At 37.6% G+C, this 15,294-nt stretch overlaps 1 protein-coding gene across 3 annotated transcripts in view; it reads right to left on the bottom strand.

Moving 5' to 3' along the window:
* The window catches only part of RBMS1 (RNA binding motif single stranded interacting protein 1), a 140,936-nt gene that overhangs the window by 14,320 nt on the left and 111,322 nt on the right, over window positions 1-15,294 (bottom strand). For all 3 annotated transcript variants that reach the window (XM_066553672.1, XM_066553674.1, XM_066553675.1), the window contains exons 5-6: window positions 9,134-9,291; window positions 5,963-6,042 (exon numbers count right to left, since the gene is read on the bottom strand). In XM_066553672.1, the coding sequence (XP_066409769.1) occupies window positions 5,963-6,042; window positions 9,134-9,291 (238 nt within the window). The remainder of the gene's footprint in view (window positions 1-5,962; window positions 6,043-9,133; window positions 9,292-15,294) is intronic.

Raw genomic sequence — 15,294 nt, 5'->3', positions numbered from 1 at the left:
TCCAACTGTTTGAATAAAATGTTCATAAAAACCTATTTTAAGAATAAATCTGAATTTTTTTGTCAGTAGATAACTCAAAACAGCTACATTTTCTATGATTAAACATCTTCTGTGTTACGTTGTAAAAATTCTCCAACAAATTTAAAGAGGAAGAAAAAATGGAGTCAGAATTATACACATATACTGGATTTTGCATACATAATATCCAAAACCTGCATCAATGAAGAAACCCAAGCATTTAAAGAGCTATCGATTTGTGATCTACTAGAAGTTAGTGCTCACACTAAAAAACCCCTTGCAGACCATCTATTAAACGCAGCACTTCTGTGAGCAGGCTGTACAGCATTTGCCTTCCCTGATTCTGCTTCAAGATCTGGCTGCTGACACTGGGGACAGCTCCAGTGGAAAGCCCAACTGCAATTTTTGGCTGCTCTTCCACACACGTGACCTGAATAACACCGTGTTCATTCCTGCAGCAACACAATGACTGATGGTCACCAGAGGGAGGCTCCTGAGAAACAAGACAAACCTTCTTGGGTTTATCTTGACCCACTGATCTCCCTCCCACCAAAGAATGAACATAGACCTTACTCTTTTTGAAATTAAATCTGAACCTTACTTATTCAGCTTACTTTTTCTCATTGTTTACAAGAATATGCAACACATTCTCTCTCTTGCATATACGTGCAAGCATGTGACAGAAAAATATTTGAACAAAAAGCTCTCACAATTCCTACAAACCAGTTAAGCAATCTTTTGTAGTACAGGAAGGAAGGGAGAGTCATTTTTATTGTTTAATTGCTGGGAACTATGCAGGCCCAGTGATGAAGCAGATCATTAATCATTCAGTGACTTGTCTGTATGTGCAAGACAAAGGCAGAGTACAAATATTCAGAGTTGCATTCACAGCTGAGAGGTACCTGACATAAAAGGCTACAACTTACAGTGGAGTTAAGCTTTTGCAGCTAGGACAGCACATTTGACCTGCCCACTCTTCTGACACCCCGGGCAAACCAACACTGCCAATGGTTTGCAGGTGCCTGTTGAGCTGCAGCTACTGAGGGGATCTGGAACCACAAGCTTTCCTGGCCTTCAACATCAGGGCTTTAGAACTTGGGTGTGGAAAGTGCTGACCATCTCCTCCCACCCTGAATCACTCTCCTCTAGGGTTAATGTTTTTCCATAAGAGAGATGTGAATGTGATATTAGTCCAGAGAGTAAATTCTTCCTTGTTGCAGACACTTTGCACACATCTGTACATTAGAATTCAGTTTGTCTTTGTTCAGTGTCTACGCAAATTTGTACCAGGGGATACTATAAATGCAAAAGCAAAACTCATGTTCTTTGTTGGACCTTGAGTTTGCACCCTTGACTTTACATGGCTAATTTTATCAACTTTTTAATAAACCCTACTTTCAGTTACTGAAAAATACAACAAAATAGTTTAAAAACACTATTCCTTTAGTCAGTTTTCAATTAAACTGCATCTTTTAGAGACTTTCATTGCTTATTTTCTAGTGCAAAACATATGGGACCTAATGAATTCTGACATTAAAACATGATTTTAATGATAGAGCCAGCCTGTACAGCTAGAAACTTTTGCCAAAGGCTGTGGGAACTAAAACAGAAATTGTGCAATGCATGATCAGGGTAGCTTTATATGTTTAAAGAGAAATTCAATATTATACTCTTCACCATCCTAGTCTTCACTTAAACATAATGCTCAGGATTACATTGCTTTAATAATTTATACAAGGTTTAATAATTTGTGACAGAAAGATATTTTGAGTGGTTTTAAGAAGCATTTTTCTCTTCTAATCCTATGTTGCTTCTTAGAACTAAGCAGCAAATTGCAAATTGTGGGAGTTAGAGCAGTAAAACCTCTAATTCACAGATTTCACAAAATATTCAGAGTTGATGGTCCTTGTGGGTCTCTTCCAGGTCCAAATCTTAAGTGAATGGCCTTACAGGGATCAAGCGTACAACTTTGGTACCTCAGCACCATGCTCTGAGATCAGCTAAACTAATCTCAGGGTCTTGATAAAAGAATGAAATTTTTGTTCCTCTGCCTTTAGTGTGGCAACCACTGTCAGCCCTTGATATCCTGTAGGAGTGGTTTTTAGACTATGGTTCATGTGTTTTTTCTAAAGGATCTGTGAAAATATTTGAAAGAAAAATTGAATTTATGGTCAAGTAACTTAAATTCATGAGAGATCTTTGGTGCTGGATACTTTGTAAAGGAAAGAAACTAGGAAGCACTAGAATATGACTGACAGGAGCCAGCTACTTCAGGGCTCCATTTCCACGCCTCCCCACCCTAGAACGATGTCCAAGGCCAGATAATTTCAAGCCATAGTCAGTATCATCCCTGGTGAACCTCCTCCCAGTCTAGTCAAGCACACAGGCAGGAGCAGGGCTTTTACACACTCAATTTTCCCCCCTAAAAGAGAATCTGAGCAACCAATCTCTTTATCCTAAGTGGAAGAGAGGGGTGGGCCATGGAAAATTTTTGATTTTTGCATCATCACCATAACCAGCCATTACTGAAGTAAAAACGGCATGGGCTGCTCAGCAAAAACGCTCTTACACCCATTAAACCAAAATCACCTAAGTTCTTTTCCAGTAAAAGGAATATTAAAGCTACATGCTACTGTGACAGGGAGGAGATGCCTTTCAAGACATTGCCCAGAAGATCATTTCTACAATCACTATGGATCCAACACAAGATTAAAAGCCAGTGAACACTGAGTATCATCTTTAGAGGAGGAAGGCTAAGTATATGCTGCTGCTCTGCTCTCACTGCTCATCTGCTGGCTCCTGGCTCTTGATACCAGTCTGGTCTGTTTCCTCCAATTCACGTCATACATTTCACAGGAGAATAGAAAAGTTTTAAATATTACATTCTTCACTGAAAACAATGGTTCTTTAAGGAGGAGAGTGAAACTAAATGCAAAATTTACTTTAAAATTACTGAAACTAAAAGCAAAATTTACTTTAAAATTACAACAATCATATAATAGTTATATATCATAGCTGAGAAGATAATTAAGTACAAGAAATAAAGTTCTGGTTTTCGGTGACAAAATGGAGAGGAAGTCATAGTCCATAAAACACAACCAGCTAATACAATAACTTACATAAAAAAGGACCAAGCCCAACAACAAATGGTGAAACAAACAAACACATCACTTCTAGGAGTTTCAGGGTTATACCAACTTGCAGTGCATTTCAAATTGCTCTCTGAGCTAACCTTTCTTCTTCTTTACTGAAGATAAACAAGGACACACTAAATACTGAATATATTTCATTAAGTTAAATAAAGCCTGAATAGCTAGTTATATCTGGGTTTAGCTTGCTTAGCATCACCAATGCCCAGTAACTCACCTAACTCTGGAGCTGACACTTTTGACAGCACCCTGTGTTAATCCCTGGCCTTCCCAGATTCTTAGAGGTTTTATTCATTGTGTCTTCTCATGCTCCAGAGGAGGTTTCACTTATGCTTTCTATAACTGTTTAACCCATTCTTCCATTTAAGCCCAAACTTAGTTAAAATAACAAAGCTGCATTATGAAAGCATGTTTTTGTTGAACAAATGTTCTTCCTCCCACACCTATTTCATTACAGGCCCATCTCTCCTACCCTCTTCATCCTGATAACATGGATGTTTTTAGAGCCAGCTCCCTTTGCTGATTTTAGCCAAGTTTCTAGGACACAATGTTTTAATTTAAACACAGATCTGGTTTTATGATTTTGTTTTGCATGTGTTTGAAGTTGATCCTTTATAATCCCAATGGTCGCTAATCTATTTCAAAACAGTTTCCTAATCTTTGCTTGTTCAAGAGCTTTCCTACTGTCATCCAGTTTTCTCTCGGCAGGCAGTCCAAAATCACAGTTGCCTCATGACCCCACCCCATGTTTTGGCAGACTGCAGTATACTATGATGCATAAATTGAATTCTCTACTAAGGCTGCATTATTGGACAGGTGCTTGCTATGTGGTATGGAACTCTGGGAGGAATTTGATCTCCATAAAAACCTTTGCAAGGAGCAATAAAACTTCACCAGCACAGAAACATAAAGCTGAGACTGTGCCCTATACAACAAAATTGAGGGTCTTTAAAAACCAAGATTCTCACAACTCCCTTATGCACCTGATTATTTGTCTCATTTTCAGTATCATGGAAAGTGAGACCCATCCAAATTTCAAACATTTGGAGTTATCTGTTTCTGAGTGACTGAGCTAGACACCCTTTGTAACTGCAAGGACGCTCTCTGGAGGTGTGTTTTTCTTTTCTTGTTCTGGACAGAGAGCCTGGACAACTGTTTTGCAAAGGAAGCATTAGAAGTTCAAGCCTGTGAGATGGATTATATCTTAAGAAAACTGCTTAGTTTCCACTTTCAGAAAAGTTCTCTGCAAATTTCTTGTCCCTAATTCATCATATTTTTATGTTAAATGTTTCCTTCAGACTGCAAAAATCATTCCTGCAATTCCATGCATGAAGCTTTTATTCCAACCTAGTTGAACCTCATCATGTAAGGGTGCAACTCCAGCTTCAGCCAAGACCCACTGGAGACAGATCATGATTAGCAATGACATGCTTGATGGCTCATTCATTGAGAACAGGAGAATGCAAGTGAAAATAAAACTTAACAAACTAAAAAGCACTGATAGGAGCTTCTGTTGCAGATGTTTAGTGTCGTTACTGTCTGTTTATACATAGGTTGTAACATTTTTACTAAATGTAACAAAGGAAAAAGATAACTAAAGCAACAAGTGCAACAAGTGCTTAAATTTACCAAATCTTTGTAACAAAGTTTTAACTAAATAATAACACCAGCAATTAATCCTTGTGCAAAGGGTCGGCAAAAGCAAGGCTAGGGAAGTCAAAACACTGCATTACATTAGTTTTGCCGAAGGGAGTGGTTTCCTGTGCTCTGAAGCATTTTCCATACTTACAGCAGCACAGACTGCCTCAAACTGGAGCACTCTTTCAGGGATGAGGCATGTTTGGAGTTTTACTAAACAAGCCACATTCTTGTCTGCCTGCCGAGGGTGACTTTCCTCCTCCTCAGTGACAGGGTCTGGCTGTACAGAACATTTCACCACTGGGATAAAGGCAGCTTCCCCAACCACATCAACGCTGTAATTTGCAAAATTCCCACTTGGGATTCTCAATAAAATGCCCACTGAAAGCTGCCTGGAATGCCAGGCATGTATTCTTTCCTTCTTTATTGTCCTCTTTACTTTCTATTTTACTCAGCAGCACTGAATTTCCTCTCCTCATTTTTCAGTATTCATGGAATATACATTTTGTCTCTTAGAAACAGTGCTGACAAAGCAGACAAACTGATGAGGAACTTGGTGTGACAACAAAATTGTACTAAGCCTTCTCTGAATTCTGCCTTGCACAATATTTCTAGAAGCAGCATTCTATGCTGATCTCCTTCCATTTTCCCGAAGGACTTTAAAACCTACACTGACTTGAGGGTTGCAGCTCCCCAGTGAATGATCATGCCAGGCACTGCTGCAGATTCCATTTTTTTCCTAAGCAAATATTTTTTTGAAAATGCTTTGAAAAAATCATCAACAGATGACAAAACCAGCCCATTTTGCCTCTGAAAAAAGCCCTGTCCATGGAAAAGCAGCCAAATTCTGTTCAGATAGATATTTGTTTCCTCACTTCAACTGGGATTACATTGGATGCAAATTTGTACATAGCTGGCATCTTAGCTGCTTGTTTCTCTGCTAGGAGAGAACACTACTAGATTCCTAGAAAAGGTTTACAACAGAAAAGCGATATACTGTGTTCCAAGCAAGCATTACAGCCATCCAAAAAGACAGAGTTTAATTTTAATAAGCTTGCCTCTAAATGAGAAGCCAGATACAACAATCAGTGTAACAGGCTTCCACCATGTAAGCACTAACCCATTCATACATCTTGTAAGAAATATATGCAACATACCAGAAACTCCCGGTGGTGTCTTTATGAATTTTCCATTAAAATGAGCAATCACTGCTTCACATTTTTCTGTTGACTCCATCCTTTGAAAATAAAGAATAATTTACATAAATTAAACACTGAAACAGATTCCCATGTTTGTGATTTTTTTAAAGCACATTTCTTGCTTTTTCTCAAATCATATTTCTTGTTTTTCCCCTCATCACTGCTCTGGCTTGCTTTCCCATGTGTGAACAATGGAGATGATGTTTTCTAAGAACATATAACTTCAGAAAGGCAAAGCCAAACTCAATTAACATTTTATGCACTCTGAGACCAAAGTCAGTGCCAAACTGAAAATAATGTTCCTATATACTTCTTATATACTGTAGCTGTCCAAGCTGCCTCAAGTACCTCTCTTGTCTTGAAAGAAGCAGAAGGACTGACTCACCATCATTCATAACTGAATCCTTACTGTCCATGCTGCATGCAGCAAAGGTTAATGCCACTCTTAAGAGAGGATTCAGAGCTGTCTGTACAGTTTAAGGGTAATAAACTCAAATAGAAACCTGCCTGACTGCATGACCCAAACTGACTTGGCAGCTTTTAGCTTATACACATCATCTCCACTAAATGATGCACCTGGCTCTTATTTAATTGTCTCCAAGTTCCAAACAGGAGCCAATACCAGCAGAGCTGTGTTGGCTGTTGAGAATGTGTCCAAAATCTTGAGCAGGTTTGTGCACTCATGCTATCAGATCTAGACTGAACAGACTGGGCAGGGGGGCTGGAGAGCCCCTGTTGGCCTGGGAGGGGCCTCACCTGCAGTGAGGATGTGCCAGCCCTGACTGTCACCTTGGACTCAGTCACACTGAACAACTCAGATGTGCAATTACAACAAAATATATTTTAAAAGAACTGTTTTTGCAGCCGCCTGCAAGATGATGTTTGGTTAATTTGAACAGATAATTTCTTTTCAGTTGCTCATTAAGTTCTGTAATTCATATCCACAAATTAGGCCAATGGCCTCAGCAGCAAAAAAAAACAGGACTAAAAATTCCTAAGTCTTGGCATCTCTTTAATTCTGATATCCTTTCTGCACAGGCTGACAAAATACAAGTATAGATAACAACCAGTATCACCAAAAAGCCAGATTGAACAAGAGGTTTTCCTAATGATTCCAAAAATATCTCTTAGAGAATTTTCAGAAGTTCTGGATTATTGGATCTGCATCAAAGAAATCTAATTTTTTTTTTGTCTCACATGAAACAAACAATATAATTTAGTTTCAGACTCAAGTCTCGACTTGATAAAATACATTACTCCCTATTAACCTAATAAAAGCTTCCCAAAGGCAAGAAATTAAAATATTTATTAATGTCTACAGGGTTTTTTTAATTTTAACTTTAATTAATTATCCAAGAATTTTCCAATACAAGAAAAATGTTCACCTTGTTGAAGGAAAGAAGTTCTAACTAGATATAGAAGCAATACTTATCCTATAACTTAGGATATATACATATTTATGTATATAAATTAACACCTATATAAAAACAACTTCACTCATGTATATATAAAACATAAAATGCATAATAGAATAACTATTGAGAAAGTACTTTAAAACTATTCTATTTTAATGTCTTCAATACAAGTGAGGTCTTGGATACACACAAGTCTTTTTGACTTTTGCATATGATTCCAGAACACTTCCAGCTACATTAGGAAAAATACATCCTACCATATTTCCTACCTTACCACTGATTCAAGGTAGGGGTGGTAAACCAGTTTAGGGAGAAGAGACTGAATGAGAGCAAAATGCCAACTGAATTTTATAGTGGATGTTAGTGGATTCTACTCTTCACAGTACCGAAAAATGAAAGCTACACATAAAACACACATATATTAATGAAATTAAAATGCCCAGTTAATTTTACCCCACTTACTGATTTTTTCAAAAGGGGATAGGAAGAAATTTTAGCAAAGCCCAAACTTGCTGGTTTTCCCCTCTTAAATAATGAATATTTTTCTATTATTTCTAATTTTGTTCCTTGTTATACCTTCTTGAAACTTGATAGTTTGACAAGCATATGAAGTTTGGGTTCAGGAGGCTGGTGGGGGAAGACATTTGAAAAAAAACAAACTAAAAATCACAGTGCCATGAAATATCCCCCAGCCAACTCACAGGAAAACCAATTCCTAAAAATTTTGGCCACATCAGGAGATAAATTTGTTCAGTTCTTTTCTGTGCACTAATTTTAGATTCTGATATTTGTTCAAATACAAAGCTATTGTAATATTGGCTGAACATCTGAATTACTGAAATTTGATTTCAGTACTTTAAGAATGCCAATTCTTTGCTTGAAGCATGCTTTTATTTTCGATAATAGAAACCTTCAATTTAAAGCCTCTAAATTTTGATTGTTATAGTAGGTTTAAAGCAGGACTTACATAAATAAAAACAGCACAGAAAAGACTTTGATGAAGAGATCCCAGAAAAAATAACTACATTAACTAGAGAAAAAGTAGATTCATATGGACAGAATATTTAGGAAATATTTCCTAATTTATGGAAAATATTTGTTCTTGTTGATTTGGGTGAGATATTTCACTTAGCACACAAATATTTTAAGATGAGATTTACTGTAAGTGAATAAAAAATATTTTCTTTCCCAGCTGACATCACGTTAATGAGCCTGAAAATTCAAAGGGCTGATGTTCAAAGAGCACTGATGAGTTCATTTTCTCCAAGGAACTAATGAAGAAAAATAAAAAAAAAAAGGCGTGGGGGTGGGGAAGAAGGATATTCCTTCTGGTCTGCTGCCTGGGATTCAAACTTCACAATCCAGCAGTCACAGAAGTCTCTGTAAAGCATCACGCAACCCTTGCTTACTGACTCAGGGATAGAGGAGAAAGGAGAAGTACAGAAAAGGGAAGGAAGTGGTTTAGAGTGAATTCTTACTCTAGATAATTGTCCAGTAAGAGCAATAAATTTAGATTTAGCCATCTAAGCAAGATGAGGCACAGCTCTTACCAAAGGAAGAATCAACAAAACCCTGCTGGATAACTCCATTTCAATCTTCCTTCTCTTTACAAACTTTATCATTTTCAGTAATTTCTGCCTTTTCCACCTATTCTTGCATTTTTAATCCAAACAAAGGAAGAAGGCTGCCAGCATGGCTCACAGCCCCGAGGTACCTTGCAAAGCCAACGCCACGGCTCGTCCCACTCGAGTCCCGCAGTATCCTGGTGGAGATCACCTGCCCAAAGGGCTTCAGCATGTTCTCAAGCTCCTGCTCATCCATTGAAAGAGGCAGGTTGGAAATGTATAGGTTAGTTGGGTCTTGTTCTTGTTGCTGAAAGAGAAGCAAAACCAATTGTTATTGTTGTTTCCACTGACATTTTGAATTTAAAACAAACAAGTACATATGAATTCCGGCGCAGATTTTTACTTCTCAGGCCCTTTGTTAAGTCTACTCTTTCCTAGTATTAGTGACCTCCATCTTCTGCCAGTGCCTGCAGCATTCCTGAGAAAGTTTCCTTTCTCCTATTACTGCTGACACTGACATTTTAAAGTAGAGATAAAGGTGAATAATTGACCAGTTTATAGTTCATGTTAAAACTCCATGTTTCAAATTTTTCTGAAAGGAAAAAAAAAGTAAATATGAGATAAAGGAAAGAAATTAGGAGAGAAGAAATGCAAGAGTGGTGGAAAGCACTAAGAAAGCCAGATGTAAATTAAGAAGAGGAAAGATTGGGATGACAATCAGAAAATAATATAAGGAAAAAATGAGAAAATGGATTTAAGAGTATGCACATTGCCATCATAATACCAAAAGAACAGTGATACAGAAGCAAGTGGGACACTGTCATCGCCTTCCATACGTGAGCATTTTTGACTTTTCACCAAACTTTTATGTTATACATTCAGACAATAAAAAAGTCCTGCAAAAACTTTCTCTAGAAACAGACAAAATGAGAGAGGAGGGCATCCAGGAGATGAGCAATTAGGGAGGTGACAAATGTAGCCACATCTTTGCCATTCCCCTGATCTTAGGCTACTCACTACTTTGTGTTATCTATGTATGTGCCATGAAATGACACCTCTAAGAAACCTTTTTGGTGAAATTGATGATTTCCAGTGTTTGTCTACATATTTCCCAGCTGTGGCAAGGGAGCATCTCTTTCATGCTGGTGATCACTGCCCATGCTCTGTACTGAAGCACATTCTTGATCTACCAGATTGATGTGACACAGTCCTTAAAGTTGTGCAGAACTTCAATGTCATCACTGTCACCCTGGTATGAATGTAAGTCTCTGCAGGATGCCCACATTCAGTAGCACTTTTCTGGCATCAGCAGTGATATGATCTGAAATCAATTTTATTGATATATAGATACAATTTTCATAGAATCACAGAATGGGTAAGGTTGGAGAGGACCATGTCTGGTCATCCTGGATCACATTGCACAAGCACTGCACAGTAAAGAAGGTCATCCCCATTTGCAGGTGGAACTCTCTGTGCATCAGTTTCTGTCCATTGTCCTAACATATTTATTGGTCCCAACATATTTGATGGCACAGGCCACAATGTATTTTCCCTCTGTACAAGAGGGCTGACTGGCTTTCAGGGAAGTTTGAATCAAACTGGACAACAAAAACAAAACCATACAAAAACACAACACTTGCCTCCTGCCATTAAAGCATTTCTTAAAGTGATTATACTGGATGGATGGTGATATCCTCTCATGCAGAACAGGATCAATTTGTCATTAAGACCCCCTTATATAAATAGTATCTCAGTACTTTTAGTAGCATATTGCATAATTTTATAACTTGCCAACTTAGATATCACCTCTCAGTTTCAGTTAGTTTTTCCTAGGAGGGGAAAAAAAGAGAAAAAAAAGAAAAAAAGAAAAAAAAGAAAAAGAAGTGTTTGGGCTTGCGGGGAGGTCACTCCTTTTAGGCACAGAAAGGAATTATCCTGTTCCAAAAACAGTGAAAATTAAAAATGGGAAAGCAAATTCTAGGCTGAAAAACCTTTACTTATTTGCATTTTTACCCCAAGCCTCACATTCAGTTCAAAAGAGTTAATATTTTGAAGTTTTCCAAAAATGTTTTTAAAGAAATTGGAATAGAAGACCTATAGGAGGGAAATGTTCTTCCATTTCATCCTCCTGATGTGCATGCCTCTGCCACTGGTATGAATGTAATTCCTAGCCACACCAAAATCCCACATACCTTACAAAACCTTTTCCAGCTCCCAAGTGTTGCCCTCATTGGCCCCTTTATAGTCCATTATAAATGGCATTTGATTACCCTGTATGATTTTTCTTTTGTTACCTAGTAGAGACATTCCCCTTCCAAAATAAAACCGAATCTATACAGTACACAGACAAGTTTAGGGTTCAAATTATCTTATCATAGGGTATCTGAATCCTTTTTCATATTAGAAAAATTAACAGAAGGAGAAGACAAGAAAATGGATTCACTGTGAGGCCACAGCTGACATTAATATTAATTGCTGGGCATAATTACAGTAGTTACATCTTGACATTCAGCTCAAATTTCCTCAGGCAGGAATGTGAGATGAAGAACAGCTTTCACAGTGTTAGAACTGGTTTGTTACTTAGATAGTATTAGGCAATTTTGTTTTGCACCTTGAGATGTGTGGGCTTAACTTCCTTCTTTAATCAGTTATATCAGCAAAAGCTTTAAAGGAGGTTTCAAGCATTGGCATTACAAAATTGCACTTGTAGCCATAGCAAGATTTTCTGAAATTACAAATAGTATTTGAAAGGAAAAGTTTTGAATGTTTTACTTTTTATTACAGACTGCAAAATATATTGTAGGCAAATATCCTAAAAACTTCCCTAAATAATCTATAACAGTATATCAGCAGGAAAGTCAGACTCTTTGCATATTTTTATTTAATTTCCTAATGTTTTTATTCTAGAATAACAGAAAGTATAAAAGTATTCTCATAAAAAATTCTAACATTTGAAAAGATTAAAAAGGCCCCATTTTGTTCACAGTAGTAACAGTGTAATTTACATGCAAAACACAAAAGAACAAAAACCAACCAACCAACCAAGCAAAAGATTATGTTCAGAATAACCCAGCAGAGAAATAAATTCAGTCAAGGCAGAAATTCAGAGAATCTGTTCAGGTAAGTAAGTAGAGCACACTCCCCTTCTCTCAGGCTCCTGTGGCAGCCCAGGGCTTACCAGACTCCCACATTATCCTGGCACTATATCCTGGCATGAGACCATGAACTTTTCCTGCCAAAAGGGGCACAAGGACCTGCTGCCATTCACTGCACACGCTGGGCATTAGATGCTTGTACTTACCCAACTACCAGAGAAAACTTCCTGCCACAAAATCATGTAACACTACTGCTAGGGAAGGCAATGCTGCACTTTGGAAGAATATGAGCAACTTCACCACTAACCCACATTACAAAGCTCTTGGGGAAAAAAGAGAAAAAAGAAGTGCATCTGAGGAAATTGTTCTAAGGAAATTGTTTTCTCTGAACAGAAAGCATTTTGTGATGGAAAAATTTTACTTGTGGCCCATGAAACAATCTGTATTTTGCATTATTAATTATTGGGGTTTGGTCAGGTACATGCTGAATGGCTGACTGGAAATGACTTCTGTTTTCCTGACCCTATCTCCACATCAATCTAGTTCAGCCTGAATACTCCCAGGGCTTCAGTTACTTCTGGTTTGATTCTTTGATGGAACACCCAGACCACAGCAGACGAAGGGGAGTTTGAAGATACTTCTACACATGTCCATAGCTAGGACTGATAAAGATGGAAGGCAAAGGAGGGAAACAAAAAGCAAAGAAGCTGCCAACAGATGAGGATGTCTCACTGAAATCCTGGAATAAAACTTGAAATTTCTTCCATCTGTAATTCTTCCAGCAAAATAGTTGAAATGCCAACAACACATTCCACAGTGCATTGAGGTGGTATCTGCACTGCAGGTGCAAACCCATGACCACCCTGCAGTTCAGCTATAAGGATAAATCACAGAGCCACAGAATAGCTCAAGTTGGAAGGGATCCATAAAGATCACCAAGTCCAACTAGGTCAGGACAGATTAATTTAATCCACTTCTTCACTTTTCAAGAAAAGAAAGAGACAGCCACTGATTCACAAAAGGGCTCATTTACAACACTCATTTGCAACCCTTACTACTGTTGGCATAGATGCAAAGCAAGACTGAACTTTTTAAAGAGTGTATTTGGAATTTTATATAGTTTGATACTGGAAGATTTATACCAATTATTGTGCAAAACACCTTCTCTCTTCCTTTGAATAACTTACTTCACCATGCAGCTCCTGTCATGTCCAGAAGGCTATTAAACCTTGAAACAGATATCTGGGCACATTTTGGGAGACTGTAAGCAGCAAGTTAGCTCCTTCCCCTTGGGTTTCCTAGCTGACTTCCAAATAGCAGCCACAACTAGGATTCTCCTTCCATGTCTGTGCTATCTTACACAGAAGGCACTGCACAAACAGTGCAGTGTACTTGCCTTTATACATTTTTTTTGTCATGGAAAATGGTTACAGGTTAACAGTTAAAACTCAGGAAGTTAGGAGAAAGACAAACTATTTAAGTCATCCCTTTCTCTCTCTCTGGCAAGCAGGAGTTTAATACTTGAAGTTCTGTGAATTTTTCCCTTACCAAAACCTGTCTCACCATTGCTTAATTCACAGTGCTATTACTATTCAGTCTCAGAAGAGAAAAATAATTCCTTTGACACATGAGTTTTTAATTCCTCTTCTGGAATTAAGAAAAAAAAAAGTGAAACCAGCAAAAATACCTTCCAACATAACTCAGCTCAGACCTTGCCTATACGCTGTAATAATTCTTAGGATTTAAAGGTAGGTGTTCCTCTGTTTAAAATCCATGATTTTATAAGCCACTTTTCCTTATATACCTTAAATATCTTGAAATTATTTGCATTATTGTATGGAAATAATCAAAAAGATTTACTAAAGTCAGTGGGAAGTTCCCTAATTTTGGGCAGCAAGCCTCCATTAACATATAATCTACTGAATATAATATTTTTTAGAATTCTATACAATTTAGGAAAACTGCTTAATTTGAGTGTCTTCATATTTCATGCAGGGTTTTCCTTAGTTAACAGAACCTTCAGCAGATCCTGAAAGATGCTGGAATCGCTCAGCATTTTCAGATTATGGGCAACATCAGGGAATTTCTGGGCTACTGTAAGTTTCCATATTACTGAGAAAACTAGCAAGTCTTGTTTTCAGCAATGCAAGTTTCTATCAATCTTTTCTCTCCAAACACCTTCAGCTATGTCTCCTGAACTTCTCTACCAGAATGTAACAATATAAAGATGGAGAGAAGAGCTCTTGCAGAGTAATATGCTGCTTTTTCCCAAAGAGCTCCCAAAGATCATAAGATACAGCATTTCTTACAAAAATGACAGGAATGATCAACTGTTAATATTTATTTCTGATCAGGATTCCTACATAATGTGAAGTGCTCTACATCATCTGAAAGAAATTAACAAAAACCTCCCTGTGCGTGTGGAATTGTTCCTAAATTGCAAGCAAGAAACTTGGCAAAAGGCAAGGACATCTGTTTTGTGTTGCTGTGTGTAAGGTCAGAGTGAACAGACAGCCATTCAGAAACATGTGACTAGGCACTGCTCACAGCAAGGAAGATCCTCTGCCTGATAGGGAAGGGATTAAATGCTTGTCTGCCTTCATATAGATACTACTTCAAAATTTACAATTGGCCAGTGTCTCACTGAAATATGTCTGTTTTAGCCACAGTTTTAATGCTGTCTAACCACAGACTGTTAACAACACAATTCAGGGAAAAATCACTACCATAATTTTCACTTGTTCTCCAGAATTGCATATGATTGACACACTAAACATTCAAATTTATTTTTACAGGCACATCTGTATTAAGAAGAATTTAACTGCAATAAGCTTTGTGATCAATCTATCACTTCATGAATACATTCTTTTTTATTTCTCAGTGATTTTGCTTTCCCTTTGCTAGAAGGGCATGAAGGTGCCCCTTGGGAGCCCTGAATGAGCCCACCACAGCTCAAAAGAAGGCACCAGACCCTTGTCAGAACAAGCCACAGCATAACTTAGCAACTGAGATAAGACTTTTGTGGGCTGAAGCTTTTTACTCAAGGCAAGTGTTTGTTAACTGTTTATTTAGAGCACTTGCAAGTCCTGAAGTTATAGTCATGTGGCTCCCAGGTAAGCAAAATTTGGCTTACATTCAATTTATTTTATAATGACTTCTAAGAATTTTTACAATTATAAGGAGAAAAATTTATTATATTTATTTAAAATCTGTTA

Source organism: Molothrus aeneus, chromosome 7 (genome assembly GCF_037042795.1).
Source record: "Molothrus aeneus isolate 106 chromosome 7, BPBGC_Maene_1.0, whole genome shotgun sequence".
Classification (NCBI taxonomy): Eukaryota; Metazoa; Chordata; class Aves; order Passeriformes; family Icteridae; genus Molothrus; species Molothrus aeneus.
Note: the sequence above shows the minus strand (reverse complement) of the source record. Positions and strands in the feature narration are given on the sequence as shown.